General features: G+C 40.5%; 1 protein-coding gene across 1 annotated transcript; it reads left to right on the top strand.

Moving 5' to 3' along the window:
* Nucleotides 1-709: 709 nt before the first annotated feature.
* On the top strand, nucleotides 710-1,223 carry LOC145035222 (protein FAR1-RELATED SEQUENCE 4-like). The gene is made up of 2 exons (XM_078983801.1): nucleotides 710-1,026; nucleotides 1,109-1,223. The coding sequence occupies exons 1-2, from the start codon at nucleotides 710-712 to the stop codon at nucleotides 1,221-1,223; spliced, it is 432 nt and encodes a 143-aa protein (XP_078839927.1).
* Nucleotides 1,224-21,101: the final 19,878 nt, after the last annotated feature.

Genomic DNA, 21,101 nt, shown 5'->3' with positions numbered 1-21,101 from the left:
TATTTTTATTTGATAAATGGTTTTTTTAACTATAACTATGATATTCTAACTGTTATTAACATGTGAATTTGTTTTGTTATGTAATTGTTCTTACATATAAATGCATAAAATATATATTTTTAATATTATTTTCTATTTGTAATTATACTGTGAATTTTCAATTGTTTTGTTCACTTAATTATAATATGTGTCTTTTGATCTGATATATGCTTTTATTTTTCTTATGAGGTCAACCTATATCTTCTGATTTTTTTGTCTCTTGACAGAACTCATAAAATATGGATTCCTAAGAATGTTGATGATGTTAAACCAAAGTTGTATATCAAATATCTAAGTGTTGATGATGCAATAAATATGTATCGGGCTTATGCTGCTAAAGTTGGTTTTGATGTAAGAAAGGATTCTATAAAGTTAAATAAGAAGTCACGTGTTCTTACTCATTGATCTATGTTGTATGATAGAGAGGGACTTCCTCAAAGTGTTTATGTAGACACGACTGATCCTAAAAAAAAAGCTCACAGAAATTCCAATATTAAAAGGAAAGGGTGTATAGCTTTTGCAAAATTTAGAAGAGTAAGAAATTTAGAAGTTTTTTAGCTATACAAATTTGAAGAAAGGCATAATCATGATTTGGTTATAGAAGATTATAGGCATTTTTTTAAGGTCTAACATGCAATCATACAATGTTGCTCAGTAATTCATTGAGAAGATGAGAAGGGTAAAGATTGATCCAATGAAAGCATATAGAATAATGCAAGAATTAAGAGGCTCAAACAATATTGGAGGGATTGTTGTTGACTACAAGAATCAGTCTAGAAAAGTGAATTGTTTTATTGGAAATGATGATGCATATATGGTAGTTGATAAGTATTTAAATGAAATGAAAGAGGATCCAAACCTTATATTTGAGTTTATATTTGATAAGGGAAAGTTGGTTTCACTTTTTTATGTTGATGAAGCTACAAATGCGAACTATAAAGAATTTGGTGATATTGTTTCCTTTGATGCTACGTTTCGAATGAGCAAGTAATTGTTTTATATTTTGTTTTCTTATATTATTCTCTTTTGTTGTTTTTATATTAACTTTTGTTATATATTTATTTTGTAGGTATCGTATGGTATTTGTTTCTTTCACAAGAATCGATAACCATACAAAGAGTGTCACTTTTACAATTGGTCTTTTAAGTAGTGAAACTACAAAATCTTATTTTCTTGGGCCGTAAACTCTTTGATCTTGTGGTTTTGATACGATTTCTAGTTTATTAGACACATATCAAGCCCTATAATACACTTAGATAGATGTACTCACAATTTGGGATGAAAGGTCGAAGATCCGTGAGAGAGAATTTGACTTTTCTCTAGTTGGAAATGGAACAAATGAACAAATATGGCTAAGGATCATATATATACCCCTAGGATTTTGGACTGCAAACTCCTTGTTCGGGTCGTATAATTCCAATTTCTTGGAGTATGAAATGTCATTGTTACACAATAACCCTAATCGCATCCCCTCTCCTCGCATCTCCTAAAGTGTAAATCACAAAATGTTCAAACTTATCCCAAATCATTTGAAAGTTAACAGTAACTATTCTGACTTCTATTGACTTGATATGGAGTACATAATGGAAATTTCGGTTTGTCACATCATCCCCCCATTAGAAGGAATTTCGTCCCGAAATTAGAATTTTAGCAAATAAGTAGTTACAAATAACTGAGCAAAAAGATGAGGATATTTCAGTTTCATCTGATCCTCTCGTTCCCAAGTGAATTAAGGTCCTCGTTTGGCATTCCAGCGAACCTTCACTATCGGGATACGACTTTGTTTTGTTTGCTTGACCTCTCGGTCCATGATCTCTACTGGTTCTTCCACGAAGTTGAGGCTCTCGTTGATCTCGGTCTCGTTGAGTGGGATAACAAGAGTCTCGTTGGACAGACACTTTTTCAAGTTCGAGACATGGAAGGTAGAATGTACGTTACTAAGTTCGAGCGGTAGATTGAGTTTGTAAGCTACGGGGCCGATTCGGGCAAGAATCTCGAAAGACCCTATGTATCTTGGATTGAGCTCCCCACGCTTTCTGAAGCGTATCAAGCCCTTCCAGGGTGAGACCTTCAGTAGAACACGGTTGCCCACATGGAATTCCAATGGTTTCCTTCGCTTGTCAGCGTAGCTTTTTTGTCGGTCTCTAGAGGCTTTCAATCGTTCATGAATTTGAATGATCTTCTCTTTCGTTTCCCGAATGATCTCCGAACCCGTGAGAGTGCTTTCGGGAACTCGTCCCTTAGCTAACTGGGTATCACCCACCTCAACCCAGCACAGAGGAGATCTGCACTTTCGGCCATAGAGGGCTTCGAAAGGAGCTGCCGTTATGCTCGTGTGATAAGTTTTGTTGTCGAAAAATTCGACAAGGGGTAAATGAGTATCCCAAGCTTTCCTAAATTCAATCACACAGGCTCGCAACATATCTTCTAATGTTTGGATAGTTCTCTCACTTTGTCCGTCGGTCTGCGGATTGTAGGTTGTACTCATGTCCAACCTAGTTCCTAGGGAACTTTGTAACGACTGCCAGAACCTAGAAGTGAATCTACTATCTCTGTCCGAGATAATGGATATGGGAAGTTTCTCCATTTTTTCGGTTTCTTTGATGGGTAGGTAGTGTGCAGACTTGGTCAACCTGTCGATGATGACCCATATGGTATCAAGTCCACCCGTTGTCTTGGGTAACTTGGTTATGAAGTCATTAGTGATCCACTCCCACTTCCATTCTGGTATCTCCGGTTGCTGTAGAAGACCGGAGAGTTTCTAGTATTCGACCTTTACCTTCGCGCAAGTAAGGCATTTACTTACGAAGGTAGCAATTTCTGATTTCATGTTAGGCCACCAGTATAACCTTTTAAGATCTAGAGAAATCTTATTTGAACATAGGTGGACGGAATAACGAATGTTGTGTGCCTCGGCCATGACCAAGTCTCTAAAGCCACCGTGTCTCGGTGTCCAGATCCGATCCATGAGGTATAAGGCTCCACCACCCTTGACTTCCAAGTTCTTATCCACCCCTCTTAGGGATTCACCTGCCACATTTTCAGGTTTCAAAGCGTCGAGCTGAGCCTCCTTAATTTGCGTGGACAAGTGTGAATGGATAGTCAGAGTCAAATATTTAACTCTACGACCAGAGTATTCCTTCCGACTTAGGGCGTCAGCTACTACGTTGGCTTTACCCAGATGATAATGAATTTCGCACTCGTAATCACTGAGTAGCTCGACCCACCATCGTTGTCTCATGTTGAGCTCCTTCTGGTCGAAAATGTGTTGTAGGCTTGTGTTCTGTAAAGATCGTGCTTTTTGTACCATACAGGTAGTGTCTCCAGATCTTCAGAGTAAACACAACTCCTCCTAGTTGAAGATCATGGGTGGTGTAGTTAACCTCATGTGTCTTCAGTTGTCTTGAGGCATAGGCGATGACTTTACCTCGCTGCATCAGAACACATCCGAGTCCTTCATTTGATGCATCGTAATAGACAACAAAGTCTTCTATCCCTTCGGGGAGGGATAGTATTGGTGCGGTGCACAAGGCTTGTTTGAGCGTTTGGAATGCTCTCTCCTATCTCTCTTCCCATTCAAAGGCCACGTATTTATGGGTTAGTGTTGTAAGAGGTTTCGCTATGCGGGAGAGGTTTTGAATGAACCTGCGATAGTATCCAGCGAGACCTAGAAATTGACGAATTTCTATAGGTGTCTTCGGTGCTAACCAGTTCTCAATGGCCTTGATTTTGGAAGGGTCCATGTGTATTCCTTTTTCACTAACAACGTGGGCCAAGAATTCAACTCGTCGGATCCAAAATTCGCACTTGGAGAACTTCTCATAGAGCTTCTCCGATCGCAATGTTTCCAAGACTCTGCGGAGATGTTGACTATGTTCCTCCTTACTTCGAGAGTAGATGAGTATGTCATCAATGAAGACGATGACAAACTGATCCAAGTAAGGACGACACACCCTATTCATCAGATCCATGAATACTGTGGGTGTGTTAGTTAATCCGAACGGCATCACTACAAACTCGTAGTGTCTATAACGAGTTCGGAAGGCTGTCTTGGGAACATCTTCCTCTCGCACTCGTAGTTGGTGATATCCGGATCGTAGATCTATCTTCGAGAAGTAGTTGGCTCCTTGAAGTTGATCAAATAAATCGTCAATGCGGGGCAAAGGATAATAATTTTTAATGGTAAGCTTGTTGAGTTCCCTGTAGTCGATGCACATACGAAACGATCCATCTTTCTTCTTGACGAACAAGACCGGTGCTCCCCACGGTGAGAAGCTTGGCCTAATAAATCCCTTCTTGAGAAGTTCGTTAAGTTGACTGGAAAGTTCTTGCATCTCTTCCGGTGCCAGACGATAAGGTAATTTGGCTACTGGAGTAGCCCCTGGCACTAAGTCGATTCTAAACTCGACTTGGCGTTGTGGTGGTAATCCTAGGATTTCCTCTGGAAAGATGTCGGGAAAGTCGCGTACTTCTGGTATGTTCTGAATGTCTTTCATTTCTTGACTCGTATCGACGACATGTGTGAGGAATGCATGATATTCCTTTCGTAAGCATTTCTGGGCTTGGATGCACGAAATGATGCGAAGGTTTGTACTCGGTTTGTCGCCGTAGATAATTAAGGATTTGTTGTTAGGAAGGTTAAGATGAACTACTTTCTCAAAGCACATGATTTCAGCGTGAAGAAGACTCAATCAATCCATGCCGATGATAACGTCGAAACATTTAATTGGGACCAGCATGAGGTCTATCTTGAAAGTATGGCCATCTAAAGTTAGAGTACAACCTACGTATATGCAGTTAGTACTTTCCATTTTTCCCATTTTCCATCTCTACAATGAATGATTTATCTAAGGCACTGGGTTTTTTGTTTAAGTAGGTGTGCAAATTTATGGCTTACAAAACTCTTCTCTGCTCCACTGACGAAAAGTATGCAAGCATATGAGTTATCGAAGAGAAACATACAAGTAACTATCGTAGGATCAGCTACTGCTTCCTTGTGGCCCATGGCCATAACTCTTCCTACTCCTCCATCCATCCCCGACTTAGGGCAGTTCCTCTTGTAGTGGCCCACCTCGCCACAACCGTAGCAAGCTTGGCCCACACCGGCGTTAGGAAGTTGGGCGGTGGGATCTGCTGGAACTTGCAGAATTGGGCTGCATGCCCCCTTTCTGTTGCAGTTAGAGCACTGTATGTCCTTGCAAGGTCCGTGGTGGTGAAAGTTGCATTTGTTGCACTTCGGAAGAGTTCCATCATAAGTTTTTGTTGGTAAGGGGTTCACAGGGACAACGGGAGTTACCGTGGTAGGATTGATTGCCACAAGTTGTTGTCTCTTGGAGGACTCTTGCGAAGCCCCTCTTTTCCTCTTGTTCCACCCCTTCTTGTTGTTGTTGTCCTTTTGTGGCTAGTGTGTAGGGATTTTTGGATTCTGGTGTTTCCCGTGGTCTATGAGAGATTGTGCCAGCTCCTTGGCGCTGTCAAAAATGACAGGCTTGGAAGCTAACACACTTGACTGGATCTGAGGCGACAGTCCCCAGATGTATCTCTCTATTCTTTTGCTCTCCAGAGCAACCATGTCAGGGCATAGGATTTCCAGATCACAAAACCTATTTGTGTAGGTTGATATGTCGGATCCAACTATTTGTAGACCCCAGAGTTCCTGCTCGAGTTTTTGTATTTCCCTTCGAGGACAGTACCCCCTCATCAGGATGGATTTTAAGTTTTCTTAGCTGATGGAATTATCCACCACTATAGTCAGAGACTTAACATGGCCATTCCACCATGTTAGTGCTCTGTCAGAGAAGGTAGAAGTAGCAAACTTGACCTTGTTGCCCTCCGGGCAGGCGCAGATTTCAAAGACCGCTTTCCTCTTTTCAATCCATTGCCTTAAGACCATAACCCAACCAGTTCCATTGAAGTTTTGGGGTTTGGCATTCGTGAAGTCCTCCCGAGGATGTCCATGGCTCTCACCGTGGTTGGAGGGATGTGCACATGTTTCTGATCCACTAGAGGCAGGAGTATTGATGGCTGATACAGAAGCTGCTACGGCTGCTGTAAAGGCTGCATGGAACATAGTGGCATCAAAAGGAGGAGATGGTTGAGGAGGTTGAGGTGGTGGAGGAGGTGGTGGTATCGGTGTTTCGTTATTTTGGTTACGCCTGGGATTCCTGCGAGGCGGCATCTTTTAACTATACGTTTAAAAAGATGACAACATTGATCAGAATAATCGAATAATGAGAGTGACTCATGGACTAACCCTCCATAGTCCGACAACACAATGGATAGTCTGATTGAATGAAGATGATAGCATTTGGATAATAATTTCCATATGATTAGATATCTGTCAATAATACTGGAATTACAGATGTAACAAGTTCGGGAAAAGTGGCCTAAAAGTAGGCCTTACATCAACCAAGTTAGGAAAATTTTGACAGAACTATGACTAGATCAAGACCTAACAGGTCTAAGATTTACAAAGATAGGAAATTAGACCAAAGTTTTTACATAAACTAGGTTATATCCAAAACATGAGTCGATGAGATTCTATCGGCGACGAGAACTGCTAGCATGAATTCTTGATCCCGACAGTAGGCGTTCTATGTCTCTTATACGCTTGTCAGTTCTCACTTGCTGAGCTCGAAGTTCCCTAACTTTAGCTTGGGTTTCAGCAAGTTCTCTCTGCAGAGCTGCATTGCGGACCAGAGTCCTTTCCTGAGCAGACTCGAGTTGGCGAATGCGGACAGTATTAACACCAAAGTTGGCATCAATCTCCAAGACTCGATTGATAGTTGATTGACCTAGTATCGTGTTCTGATAAATCCTAAGAACCATGATGGGTAGGACCCTGTCAGCAGAACCTCCCTCAGTGAGGTTGTAAAAACTTCTGTCTCTGTCGCAGGGGATAGGTTGACGTTGTTCCTGACTCCATGTATTCAAGTTTGTGGCCCACAGAGGCGTGGGTCCTTGAAATGCAGGATGGGGGTTTAGGTTTGGGTTTTGAGCAACTAGAGGCAGGTTGTTGACTTCAGGCTCCGAGTCAGAACTATCAAAGAAGCCTTCGGCCTGGTGATCATCCAAAGGGATTTGGTGATCATCTTCTGGTTCTTCTTCTAGCCATCCAACGTTGCCTTCGTTTGGGAAGTACAGGTCGCCGTGGTGAAATCCTGCCATGATATCTACGCGAGAAAAGGGATATAAGAACTAACTAACTACACGAACTAATTAAGATAATTACAGTAAGACCAAATACCTATATGGTATTTCTTTGTGGTTGTGTTGGTAAGTTTTTAGACTTGATGCCACATCACAACCATTCTTGGGTATATGCTAATCACTCCTTGGACCAACATAGTTGATCAGGCTATGCCACTCCCAAGATTGACCATATATCCCCAGGCTCACTTGTGATATTCAACAATCGTAATACTTTTATTTTTGTCGTTGTGACACCGATATTAGTATGAATGCAGGCACGTATACTTTATTAAATATTTTATTATTTAAAAGTATATACTCTTAGTCAGAGTGTTTTAATCCCAAAGTATTTATAGTTAGTATATCTTTTATGGGTTGAGGGGTGTAGGACGTCATGTATAGTATCACAACACTGCAAAGTAGTAAACAAGCAACAACATCATCCATTGCATTAAAAGTAAATATTTAATACATGTGTGTTCTTTAGTAGTAATAAGACACCAAAATATGAAATCAAAAGAAAAGATGAGTCTTGTTTGTGCTTCGTCTTCTCAAAACCTGGCCATCGTACCTGACAACTGGTGACCTGAGAATACAAGTTATTTTGAAAGCGAGTATCAGCATAAAGCTGGTGAATTCATAAGTATTTAAGTGTCATTGCCTTGTTTTGGAAAACTGTTATGAATGCTATGAAAATCTTTGAATGAAACATTTGATATAAGTATGAAACCCTGGAAAATCCCATATTTCCTATTAGTATAAGAGTAGTCTTCTACCAAGACCCGAATGTTTTGAAAGTAGTCTTCTAGCAAGACCTGTATGTTTTGCTGTAACAAAGATGGTTTTCCCCTTTATGACTGCTATTAACAATATATAGTCTACCTCCTCGTTTGTGTGAATGTATCACAAATTAAAAGTAATAGGGAAAATTTAACCATAAAAGTATTATCCTTTTGCATTAGGATAAACATGACATCGCGACTGCCGAAATGTATAACCTTGAACATCCGTAGATTGTTCATTTTCCTCTGTAGCTAGCAGCGGGTTTAAGGAATGGTTAGTCCCGTAAAGGTACTCCTAATATAAGTATCAACCGTAGGCATCCGTAGATGTTCATTACCTCTGTTGCTAACAGGTGCGTTCTGGAATGGTTAGTCCTGTCTAGTTATCCTTTTGTACTAGGATAGGCAGAACAATTTACAAATAATGTACTAGTAACTCATCATATTGAATCTAGGTACAAGTATCCATGTAAGTGTATACAAATAAATGTATATATGTAAATGTATTCATGTAAGCGTATCGATGTAGACGTATTCATGTAAGATGTAATGTATAGTATAGACTAATGAATGAACTGACTCTAGTGTAATTCTTTGTAATAAGAATAATGTTTTGTATCTCCTAACTATCCTTATAATTGTTAACTGGAAGGTAATTGATTGTCCAAGCAGGTTTATACACCCTTGCTACACAAGAGTGTGGGAAACTGACTGAAGGATGAAAGCTATCATATCAATACATATATAAGAACATAAGTGTATATATATAGTTTTGTTCAAGAAGATAAAAATGGTTTTGTAAGACATTTAAGAGTTTTGAACAATAATTAACAATGACTTGATGTCATTTTAATAAACATTTCAAAGTAATACATTTGATAAGAAAGTATTTTTACGATAGAAAACCATTTCCTACATCACATTTTGAAGCATGTGAATCAGTTGGATGAAAACACAGTTATAAATCACATGTGATTGATTCTATAGAATGCTGTTTTTTACTTGTATTCCCCCCATTAAAGAATTTAAAATCATTTAAAACATTGATTAAGGGGTATGAACTCACCTGTAGATGATGGTTTGAATGAACTGAACAGTGTAGGATTGCTAAGTGTCAAGTGAAAACTTGTACACACCCAAAGATCCTAGTTAACATATAATCACCCATATATGCCCCAATTAGTCTTAAACTACTAATTGAAAATTTTAAGACATCCTAGAACATGATAAACACTTTATATAAGTGTTATAAGCCCTAAGGATTGCATCTAAGTTGTTGTAGGATAAGGCTAGTGGGTTTAGGGTTCCAAAGGACCCCATTCTTGAGTTTACTCTCCAATACCATAACAACAAGGAGTTTACGGTCGTAAACCCTTGAGTTTACAACCGTAAGCTCCTAAGCCTTAGTTTATTTGGTGTTTTGAAGTCTTACATGTCCCTTAGAAGTATTGCTACTTGATGGCTTAGTCCTTGGAAGAGATTAGCGCACCTTTCAACTCCTTTGAGGAGTTCACGGCCCTGGGACCAATTCCCTTAGAGATTACGGCCGTAATATCTCATGGGTATGGTGTTTTTGGTGATTTCAAGTCCCCTAACTTAAGTAGGAATGCATCTAGGCTTGTGTCCAAGGCTTATGGAGAGTTTAAAGCGCAATTTGGCCCTTTTGCTTGGGGTTCACGGTCCAAGAACTTCTTGGGTCGTGAACACCTTACTCTTGGTGTTCTTGGGGTGTTTTATAGTCCTTCATACATTAGTATATGAGGCTAGGCAAGTTTCATTGCAAAAGGAAGGGACTAGGGCACTCATTTTTATGGTCCAAGATGTTCTTGGGCTGTAAACTCTTCGATCTTGTGGTTTTGATACGATTTATAGTTTATTAGACACATATCAACCCCTATAATACACTTAGATAGATGTACTCACGATCTGGGACGAAAGGCCGAAGATCCGTGAGAGAGAATTTGGCTTTTCTCTAGCTGGAAATCGAACAAATGAATAAATATGGCTAAGGATCATATATATACCCCTAGGGTTTTGGACCGCAAACTCCATGTTCGGGTCGTATAATTCCAATTTCTTGGAGTATGAAATGTCATTGTTACACAATAACCCTAATCACATCCCCTCTCATAACATTTCCTAAAGTATAAATCATAAGATGTTCAAACTTATCCCAAATCATTTGAAAGTTAACATTAACTGTTCTGACTTCTATTGACTTGATATGTAGTACAAAATGGAAATTTCGGGTTGTCACACTATATACTCCTTTCCACACTGAATCAATCAAATCTTCCACCACTACTACCATTTCACAACCAGTGACTGTCAACATATCTGATATGGGGGCAGGTGCTATTGGTGTTACTCTTTGTTTTGCTTCTTTTACTATATCTCCTTTAAGGCAAGATGATCAAGATACAAATTTTGCTGGCTATCATGATGAGTTTCAATATTCCAAATACAGTCCATTCAATGTTCAAGAAGAAAGTGATGATGATGCACCAATTACGAAAGGAAAATTCAAGGCTGTCAATGAGAAGTTGGATAATCTACTTGAGTCTTCCAAAACTTCTTCAAGAATCGAATACTCATTTGAGTCTATCAAAGCTTTAATCGAGACCCTCACCAAGGAGCACACCAACAGTCCAGTAGCCTCTACAAAAGTTGTTGAGAACTTAGAGTCGACAGTGCGAGAAATGACTGAGAAAGTCGAAAAACTACTAGCCAATGTGACTCATTTTATGGAAGAATTTCAGAGTTCGTCTGAGAATAACATTGCTACTGCGAATAAAGTAATCACAAATATTGGCTATATTCTTCAATCAGAAAAAGAAGCTCTCTATAAAGTCCATTCAGATCTGCAAGTTGATAATACAAAAATGAATGCTTTTGTTGTTTCAAAGATCGAGAAACTTCAAGTTGATCTTGCCATTGAGAATGCCCTCATGGACAAGCTCGTAGTCAAAACTGAAAAGGTTAAAGTTCTTCCAGTGAACCTATCACATGCAAAAACGCAAATTGATGAGTTGAAATCTGAAAGGGATGTTATGAAAAGTGGTGTTGCAGATGTAAATTAATACCTGTAGAATCTCGTCAAGACTCGTGACTCTTTGCTCACAGTCTCTATCTGAAAACCTCTTGCTGAGAAACTTAAGCCTGTGTTTTCCATGATCAACCGATTAGAAGGTGTTTAGGAGTCTGGTTCTCATCCGAAACAAGGAGGAGAAGTCAAGAAACCAGCTGGTGGTTCTGACGAAAACGAGACAATGAAATATCCACCCAAGACAAAAGATCTAAAGGGTAATAATGCTTTGGGATCGAAAGGAAAAGGAAAATTGATTGATGATGATAAAGAAGAAGAATATCTATCCGAAGAGGCTTAACTCAGAAAAAAATGTAACCAAGAGCTTGATGAAGCTCACCGAGTTGCAACAGAAGCCGAATCTCAGGAAAGAGAGGCTCTTGATGCTTAACTCAAACCGAAAACTCAGATAACCCTATTTCCTTCTTGGTCCAGGGAGCGAATTTGTTGTTCCTTAACCCTTACGATTGGATTTCTTTGTTCAATCTTTTTTCTAAATATAAACAAAAATTTGAACCTATTGTGGCGCATCTAAAAAGGATGTTGATCTCTTATATTCTAGAAGTTGGGAAAATGGACGTTGGGATAGCGGATGCAGTACGAAAGAAACCCTATGTACTACCAAAAGAAGCTATGAATGATGTCACGAAGATGAAGCTCGAAAGAATCCACAGGGACAATTCGAGTGTGACTTTACAACAAAGTAATAGAGATGGAACGAATATTCACAAGTGCATATTTTCTTTACCCGACAATCATCTCTATTCCACTTCATGTCAGAACTATATCGTGGGTATTACGGAACAATGCAAGGAGAACAATGTTCCTAACAAGAAATGCTTCTCAAACATGATTAAGTGGTATATCACAGTTCGCAACACCTTGCTCTGTTTAGTGTCAAAAATTTTCAAGGTTTAGAAGCATTTTCAATAGTGAAGAATCTTCCTTCCTTATTGAAACAAAGTGGGAGATTGTTGGGATATTTATTGTGTTGTATCTATTTTGTTATGCATGTATTTATTCTTTATTGTTATTGGATTGAGCTTGTCCATCCGTCATTATGGTTCTAGGGTTAGACTATAAATATATTGTGTGTGTATTGTTCTAGTGTAAATGTTTGATTGCCTATGTATCTTAATAGAGAAGTTCTACTCGAACTCTTCTAAGATATTGATAATAAAGCATTTGGCACCCTTCCAATCATATTCATTCTTGTTTTTATTGTTTTAATCATATAAATTGTTTTGAATCTATCGATCTTCATTTAATTATCTCTACATAAACCCCCAATATAGGCCTTACCCCTTGATCCAATAAACTTCCTTAGTCTAAAGGCTCGATTACAGATGGCCCATATGGCCCAAAACAGTAATGTCCAAAGAAGTAGCCCAACTGAGGCCTAAAGGACGTAAAGCCCAATCACTGAGTATGCGGGGCATACTTGACTGTACGCGCTACATGGCTTGTATGTTGCACGTAAGAGCTCTTACGCCCAACATACTCACCCATTATACCATTTCCCATTAAGCTCTTGATTACTTAAGTACAAGGGTCTCAGTCACGGATCTGAGTCATACGCAACATCATAAACCAAAAAGTCATTAACTTGGTGGCTTTGCATTCCCCAAATGAACCCAAACCCAAAATATACCACTCTACTTTCATTAAATGAACTCAAACTCATGCATGGATGGTTCTAAGCTTCAAAGATGGCAAATTTATGACACTAGGACCAAAAGAACACCATGAATAGCAAGTATAAGCTTCAGAAATGATAATAATCCACAAGATCTCATATATGGGGCCAACAAGGGTCCAAAAATTCAAGAAATGAGATCTAAGCTCTAACACAAAAAGTTCAGAGATTTATACCTCAAATAAGTGCCAAAAGATGATGATATCCCGGATCTTCAAGTTCAAGCTCCCTTCACCAGCTTCTTCTTCTTCCTTCCAAGGCACCAAACTACCAAAATTACACTCCACAAGGTAAAGAACACACCAAAATGCTATAGGGTTTGATATTAGGGTTTCTGGACAATATCGGCAGATAAGGAGGCTAACAATTGGGACTTAATGACATTATATAGGGCTTGAACCCTACAAATCAGGGTTTTGAGTCTGATCACGTACGCTGTGTGCACCACCTTGTACACAGTGCATAGGTTTATGCCTCCATGTACCATATGATCCATCTACACCCCGCGTACACTAGTCTTACGCACAACGTACGGCCTCGACTAAGCCCACACATAAAAGGCCCAATCCACTAAGCCTACTACAACATACTAGATTTAGATAATTAAATAAATATTACGTTAGAACCATCATGTGTTACAATTCTCCACCACTTAAATCAAACTTTGTCCTTGAAGTTCGTCGTTCCAAATAACTCAGGGTAGTGCTCCCTCATCTTGTCCTCGGGCTCCCAAGTCCACTTTGATCCCTTGCGGTGCTACCACTGCACCTTCACCAGCTCGACTACCTAATTCCTCAAGGTCTTCATCTTTCGATCCAAAATCACCACCGGTCTCTCAATATAATTCAGGCGGTCATCCACCTAAATATCCTCCAATGGTACCACTGCAAAATCATCCACCGAACACTTCTGTAGCTTGGAGAATTGGAACATACTATGAATCTGAGTAAGCTCATTCGGAAGATCCAAGCGATAAGCAACCCAACATGAGCCAAAACCCTCAATGGACCAATATACATATGGCCCCAGCATGCCTCGCTTCCTGAATCGGATGACACCTTTCCAAGGTGACACCTTCAGGAGAACCATATCTCCTACCTGGAACTCCAAGTTTGACCGGGTACTGTCGGCATAACTCTTCTTCCAACGTTGTGTTGTTTGAAGCTTGCTTTGAACTTGTTGAATCAGCTCAATGGTCTTGAGTACCACCTCAGTACTCCCCATAAATCGATGACCGACCTCGCCCTAACAAACCTGGATCATGCATTTCCTCCCATAAAGCATCTTAAAAGGAGGTCAATCAATGTTGGCGTGATAACTATAGTTATACAAAAATTCCACTATCGGAAGATACGTATCCTAACTCCCGTCGAAGTCCAACACACAAGCACGCAACATATCCTCAGGAGTCTGTATAGTCCGCTCAGTCTGACCGTCGTTTTGTGGATGAAATTTTGTACTAAAATGGAGACGAGTGCCCAACTCCTCATGCAACTGCTTCCAAAACCAGGTAGTAAAGAGAACATCCCTGTCCGAAGCCACTAATACCAACTCCCCATGACGTGCCACTACCTACCTCATATAAATCTCGGCCAACTTCTTTGCAGATATACTATCCTGGATCGGAATGAAATACACGCTCTTGGATAAATTATCCATGATGAACCAAATAGAATCTACTCCGTGCATAGTCCTAGGAAGTTTTGTGATAAAATCCATAGTGATGTCTTCCAATTTCCATACATGAATCTCTAACGATTGCATCTTGCCGTGAGGTTACTGATGCTTGGCCTTAAATTTCCTGTAAGTTAAGCACCGCTCCACGTACAAAGTCACATCCCGATTCATACAGTGCCACTAATAATGAGGACAAATATCCCTATAGATCTTCGTCGCCCCGTGATGAATAGAGAATCTCCACTTTTGAGCCTCCTACATCAGGACTTGACGCACAGTGCCCTAATACGGAACCCATAGTCTCCGATACAGAGTCAACAGTCTGCGACTATCATAATCAAAGGAAGCCACCTGAACCACTATACGCTCGCTCTTTTTATGCTCTTCCTTCATAGCCTAAACCTATGCCTTGTGAATCTACTCCAACAATGGAGTAATCACAGTTATCCTCAAACATAGATATCTAATAGGAGCCATGACCACCTTGTAGCTAAGAGCATCAACCAACATATTAGCTTTCTCTGGGTGGTAAAGGATCTCGCAATCATAATCCTTCACTACATCCAACCATCAACGCTGCCTCATATTAAGATTTGGTTGGTCCATCAAATACCTCAGGCTCTTGGGATTCGTATAGATAGTACAACAAACCCCATAGAGGTAATGCCGCCAAACCTTGAGGGCGAAAACCACGACCCCAACTCCAAATCATGTGTCGGATACTTCGCCTCATGAGGCTTCAACTGCCATGAAGCGTAAGTGATCACGCGACCCCACTGCATTAACACTGCCCCCAAACTTATGATTAAAGCGTCACACTAAAAAAAGAAATCATCTAAACCCTCAGGCAGGGTCAGAACCAGTGCCTCACCCAACCGGTGTCTAAGAGACTTAAAATCTACTTGCTACTCATACCCCCAATGAAATGTCACCGGCTTCTTGGTCAGTCGGGTCAAGGGAACATCGATCTTGGAGAAATCCTGGATGAATCTCCGATAATAACCAGCCAGACCAAGAAAACTCTGAATCTCAAGTGGAGACCTTGGAACCTCCTACTGCGTCACAACCTAGACCTTGTCCGGATCGACTAGGATACCCTTCTGGTTGACAAGGTACCCTAGAAACTGCACCTCGCACAACCATAACTTGCACTTAGAGAACTTTGTGAATGGTCTCTCCCTCCTCAATGTCTCCAACACTTCCCTCAAGTGCTCCTCATGTTGCTCCTGAGTCTTGGAATAAACCAAGATATCATCCATGAATACTATCACAGACTGATCTAACATCGGTCTGCACCGGCGGTTTATGAGATCCATGAATATGACTGTAGCATTAGTGAGCCCAACAGGAATCACCACGAACTCATAATGATCATATCGAGTCCAGAAAGCTGTCTTCTGCACAACCTCATCTCGTACCCGCATCTGATGATATCTTGATTGCAAATCAATATTGGAGAACCAAGATGCACCATGAAGCTGGTGGAAAAGGTCATTAATTCTCAGTAGGGGATATCGGTTCTTCACCGTTACCTTATTCAGCTCCCAGTAGTCGATATACATACAATGATAATTGTACTTCTTCTTCACAAAAAAAATTGGTGCTCCCAAAGGCGAACTACTCGGCCTAATAAATCCTTTGTCTAACAACTCATGCAGCTATGTAGACAACCCCTGCATCTCGGGAGGAGCCAGCCAATATGGTGCTTTGGTTATCAGAGCCACACTTGGGACCGAATCAATCCTGAACTCCACCTGCCTCTCTGGAGGCACCCCAGGAAAATCCTCTAGGAACACTTCTGGATAATCCCGCACGATCGACACATCATCTACAATCACCTTACCCTTATCCTGCGAGTCCATGACATAGGCAACCAAACCCGAATAAGCCTGATGCAGATAGCATCTGGCCCTCTCTGTAGCGCACATAATCGGCCCACAGTACGGCCTTTAACCCTGAATCACCAAACCTCCTCCACTTGGGGTCTAAACCAAAACTAATTGTTGCTCACAGTCGATCAATGCACCCATTAAGGCTCAACCAATCCATGCCTACGATAACCTTGTTCTCACATAGAGGAGTGGGAACCAGATCAACCAGATATTGCTCTCTGAATAACTAGAGAGTACAACCTCGATGAACCCTTGTAACCCGAACAGACCTATCATCAGCAATCTAGACATCTAGAGGACAATCCAGCTCCCCTAGAGCACTAACAAATCTCTTGCTAAGCATAAGAGATACAAACGATAGGGTAGCCCCCGAACCAAATAATACCATAGCAGAGATACCGTTCACAAGGAACGGTACTAAAATGAAACACATAAACATGAGCAAACAATTCAATATAAATAAAGAGATAAGGAGAAGATACATAACCATCACAACATCAGGAGCTGCATGCGCCTCCTCTGTTGTCATCTGGAAAGTCCTACTTTTTGCCGCAGGCGCATCTACCCGGCCCTAGTGTTGAGCATCAACACTACTGGTTGATCTAAAACAAATTGGTGTTTGAAAGGATGCATACTTACCCATATAACACATTCATGCATCTAGGACCAGGCATTCGATTGCGACACTCCACGCCATTGTGCGAGCACTTGGTCAATGCCATTTCTGCTCCCCAATAATCCCCCCTCCTCAGAAATTGCTCCTTGAGAGAATTGAACCCTCTCCACTGGCACTGATACCACTTGTTAAGCATCAGCGGTAACGGTTGATATAAAACCAGTTGGTGTTAGAAAGGGTGCAACATTACCCATATAGTGCATTCAACCCTCCAGGACCAAGCATACGATGGCGGCACTCCATGCCATCATGCGAGGACTTGGTCAATGCTATTTCTAACCCTAACACCTGGCGGCCGTCAATAATTCGAGGAGTCGTAGGAGCAGGTGCTAAAACTGGCCCTGCAGTAGCCAAAATCAGATAATGGCCCTTATTGTGGCCCCTCTGAATGCACTAAAAGCAAATCAGATCAGAGATCTGGTGATGGTGGTGGTAGCAGTAGAATCCCTACTGATATGAGTATGACCAGTCTAGCCACACATGAAGCCGCCATAACCACCCACCATGTACGTCCCCTCGTACGACTTGCCTCAACAGCCTCAACGTTGCTGGCCCTTTGTTCTCGAAGCAACCACCTTGGTCCTCTTGCACGAACTCTCAACACTAGACAAAAAAATCCGTCTTCCTTTTCTTTGCCATCTCTAAATAAATTTCCTTATCACTAGCCCTCGCTATCATGTCTTCTAGTGTCTTGCAGCTGGACCGTCTAACAAATTACCGAATATCACTCCTCAGCATCTCATGGTACCGAGACTTCTTCATCTCCTCGTTCGCCACATACCGGAACCAAAACTTCCCTCTCCCTGAACATAATGTTGATCTAAGCCATCGTCCTAGTAGTCTGGCGAAGATTTTTTGAACTCTCTTGCCAACTGTTGCACCTCAATCATCAGTGCAAACTCAGCTCAGAACCTGGTCGAGAAATCACCCTAGGTCATCAAATCAAAAGCATCATCAACCATAGAATTCCCTACCTCCTCCTACCAATCACATGCCTTATCCTTTAAGAGGTAGGAAGCTAGTTTGATCTTGTCCCCCTCGGGACAAAGACTAGTACGGAAGGCATTAGTAACATTTGCTAACCACTCGTTGCTTACAATGAGGTCCCTTGTCCTGTGATAATCTGGTGCTTCACATGCACGAAACTCCCTAAAAGTCAAAGAACACGTCCCAACCAAAGCCACAATCTAAACACGAAAGGCGCTCAACCGCTCATTAAGAATATATAGAATACCCTCCTTGACCATACCAAATATCACAGGAGTCTAATAAAGGATATTATGCATAATCTCAGACGAGATGAACTCCTTCGTCTGGTCATCTAGCTGCCTAGCTCCAAAACCTGAGCCCGATCCCTCCCCAACACCAGAACTACCAACTGGTCTGCCTCGCAATACCACCATACTGAAAATAGACCAATACAAACCATCAGATTAGAAATAAAAAAATAATAATGGGGTAATCACAAATCCACAAGCTCCCTAGCTTCATTGCAACCCTCTTTTAAATAAGTATGGATCTTCTTCTTCGAATGGTACGAGCCTATACTACCTTCAACATATGTCCATACTCTCCTCAAGAAGCGCCTTAACTCAACCAAGTTACTTTATATCCCAAACAATTCCCCACACAGTTAAGGGTCCCAACACTTTATCTCATCCTAGGTTTTCCTAGGTCAAAATCCACACCACTCTCTGCCGTCAACTGCAGAAAGAACTCCCGCTAACTTCCTCTAACTAGCCCATAAATACAATTACATATTACAAAAACTAGATAATTGTTCGAATGAGAGGTCTCCCCCTACAATGGTTGGACTCAAACAAGAGTTATGCAATAGAGTTAAAACCTAACCTTCTAAAATTATTTAGTTCCCATAACGTGTATCTTAGCATATTTGTTTACTAGTTAGCTGAAAATAGTTAGAACTCCTAAATGTACAAAGCAAGCTTCGAGCATCAAATAATCGAAAACAAGCATAACCTAATCAAGTTGTCCTATCATTGATTGATCAGTACTAGCATGCAATTTTATAAGTTCTTACAATCGACATACAAAGTCATCTCTCCTAGCATCCTATCATGTAATACTGAGCAGATCCTTAGCCCTAACTAGCATGTGATTCACAAATTCATAGATCGAAATATATCAGATAACATGTAATGGGTAATTTGGGAAATTTACTCGAGCTCGATTAATTGCATACACCACACCCTCTCTTATTTTAGAAAACATTTTTTAATTATGTTTCTTTTGAAAAAGTTTACCAAATCCTCAGTTTGAGTTCATACACACCCGAGAGTGTGTGCAAATCCCTCAAACCAAGGCTATGATATCAACTTGAAACATCCTTAAAAAATGACCCAAAAATTACATTTTTGATTTAAGTAAAAACAGCATTCGCAAAACATTGTTCATACAATCCAATAAAATAAGTATGTCAAACATCATAAAAATCAGACTATGTCCTATAAACAGAATCCATATGGGTTGTTCGATCTAGTCACCCCGATCTCTTCCCTTGGAATTGAAAGTACCTGAAACATAAATTAAAAACTGTAAGCACAAAGTTTAGTGAGTTCCCTAGGATACTGCATACCATACATATCATATAACGAACCCCGCCCAATGAGATCGGGGATCCACCCATACTCGTATAACAGGCCCAGCCAAATTAGATACGGGCCCCGTCCATACTCGTATAACGAGCCTTGCCTAAAAGAACATGCATAAACAACCACATACAAGTATCACACAGACAACAAGTATACTAACATAACCAATCCAGGTTCGGATTTAGTGCCTTAGACCTGCTAAACCCAGTAAGGAAACTCACCTCGAATGTTGGATCTCACTGAAATAAATCCCTAGTTGCTGCCCTGACAACTCCCCGAGCTAAAAGTACACAATAACAACCAATTAACGCTTGGGTTCCATTCTATATTCAATAATCCATTCTTGGGGTAAAATAACCATGTTACCCCTGACCTAATATGATCTAAGAACAAGGCACTAAACCACTTGTTCCTCCAGGGCTCATTTATGGCCAAATTTTCCAAATTGGGCCCAAACCCTCAATATGGGCCTTACACCTAGACCCAATAAACTTCCTTAGTCCAAAGGCTCGATTTCAGATGTCCCATAAGGCCCAAAACAACAATATCCAAAGAAGTAGCCCAACTGAGGCTCAAGAAACGCAAAGCCCAATCACTAAGTATGTAGGGCGTACTCAATTGTACGCTAAATGTACACGTTGCATGGCTTGTATGTTGTGCGTAAGAGTTTGTACGCCCAATGTACTCACCCATCAACCTATTTTCCATTAAGCTCTTGAATACTTAAGTTCAAGGTTTCCACTCACAGATCTGAGTCATATGCAACATCTTAAACCATAAAGTCATTAACTTTGTGGCTTTGCATGCCCCAAATGAAACCAAACCCAAAATATAACACTTTACTTCCATTAAATGAACTCAAACTCATGCATGGATGGTTTTAAGCTTCAAACATGCCAACTTTATGACTCTATGACCAAAAGAATACTAAGAGTAGCAACTCAAAGCTTCATAAATGATAATAATCCATAATATCTCATCTATGTGACCAACAAGGGTCCAAAAACTCAACAAAGGAGATCTAAGCTATAACTATAAATCCAGAGCTTTATACCTCAAATGAGTGCCAAAAGATGATGATAACTTGGATCTTCAAGCTCAAGATCTAACAAATATTCCTCACCACCAAGGCACCAAACTAACAAAAATACACTCCACAAGGTCAAGAACACATCAAGATTCTGTAGGGTTTGATATTAGGGTTTCTGGACAATAGGGGCTGATAAGGAGGCTAACACTTGGGACTTAATGACATCATATAGGGTATGAACCCTAGAAATCAGGGTTTTAAGTCTGATCATATATGTTGCATGTACCACCTTGTATGTAGCGCGTACGTGCATGGCTTTACGTTCCATATGATCTATATACGCCCATTGTATGGCCTTGACTAAGTCTACTCATAAAAGGCCCAATCCACTAAGCCCAATATAACATAACTGATTTAGACA

Source organism: Lactuca saligna, chromosome 3 (assembly GCF_052625555.1).
Source record: "Lactuca saligna cultivar CGN05327 chromosome 3, ASM5262555v1, whole genome shotgun sequence".
Classification (NCBI taxonomy): domain Eukaryota; kingdom Viridiplantae; phylum Streptophyta; class Magnoliopsida; order Asterales; family Asteraceae; genus Lactuca; species Lactuca saligna.
The sequence above is the reverse complement of the archived record's forward strand: the minus strand, read 5'-3'. Positions and strand labels throughout refer to the sequence as shown.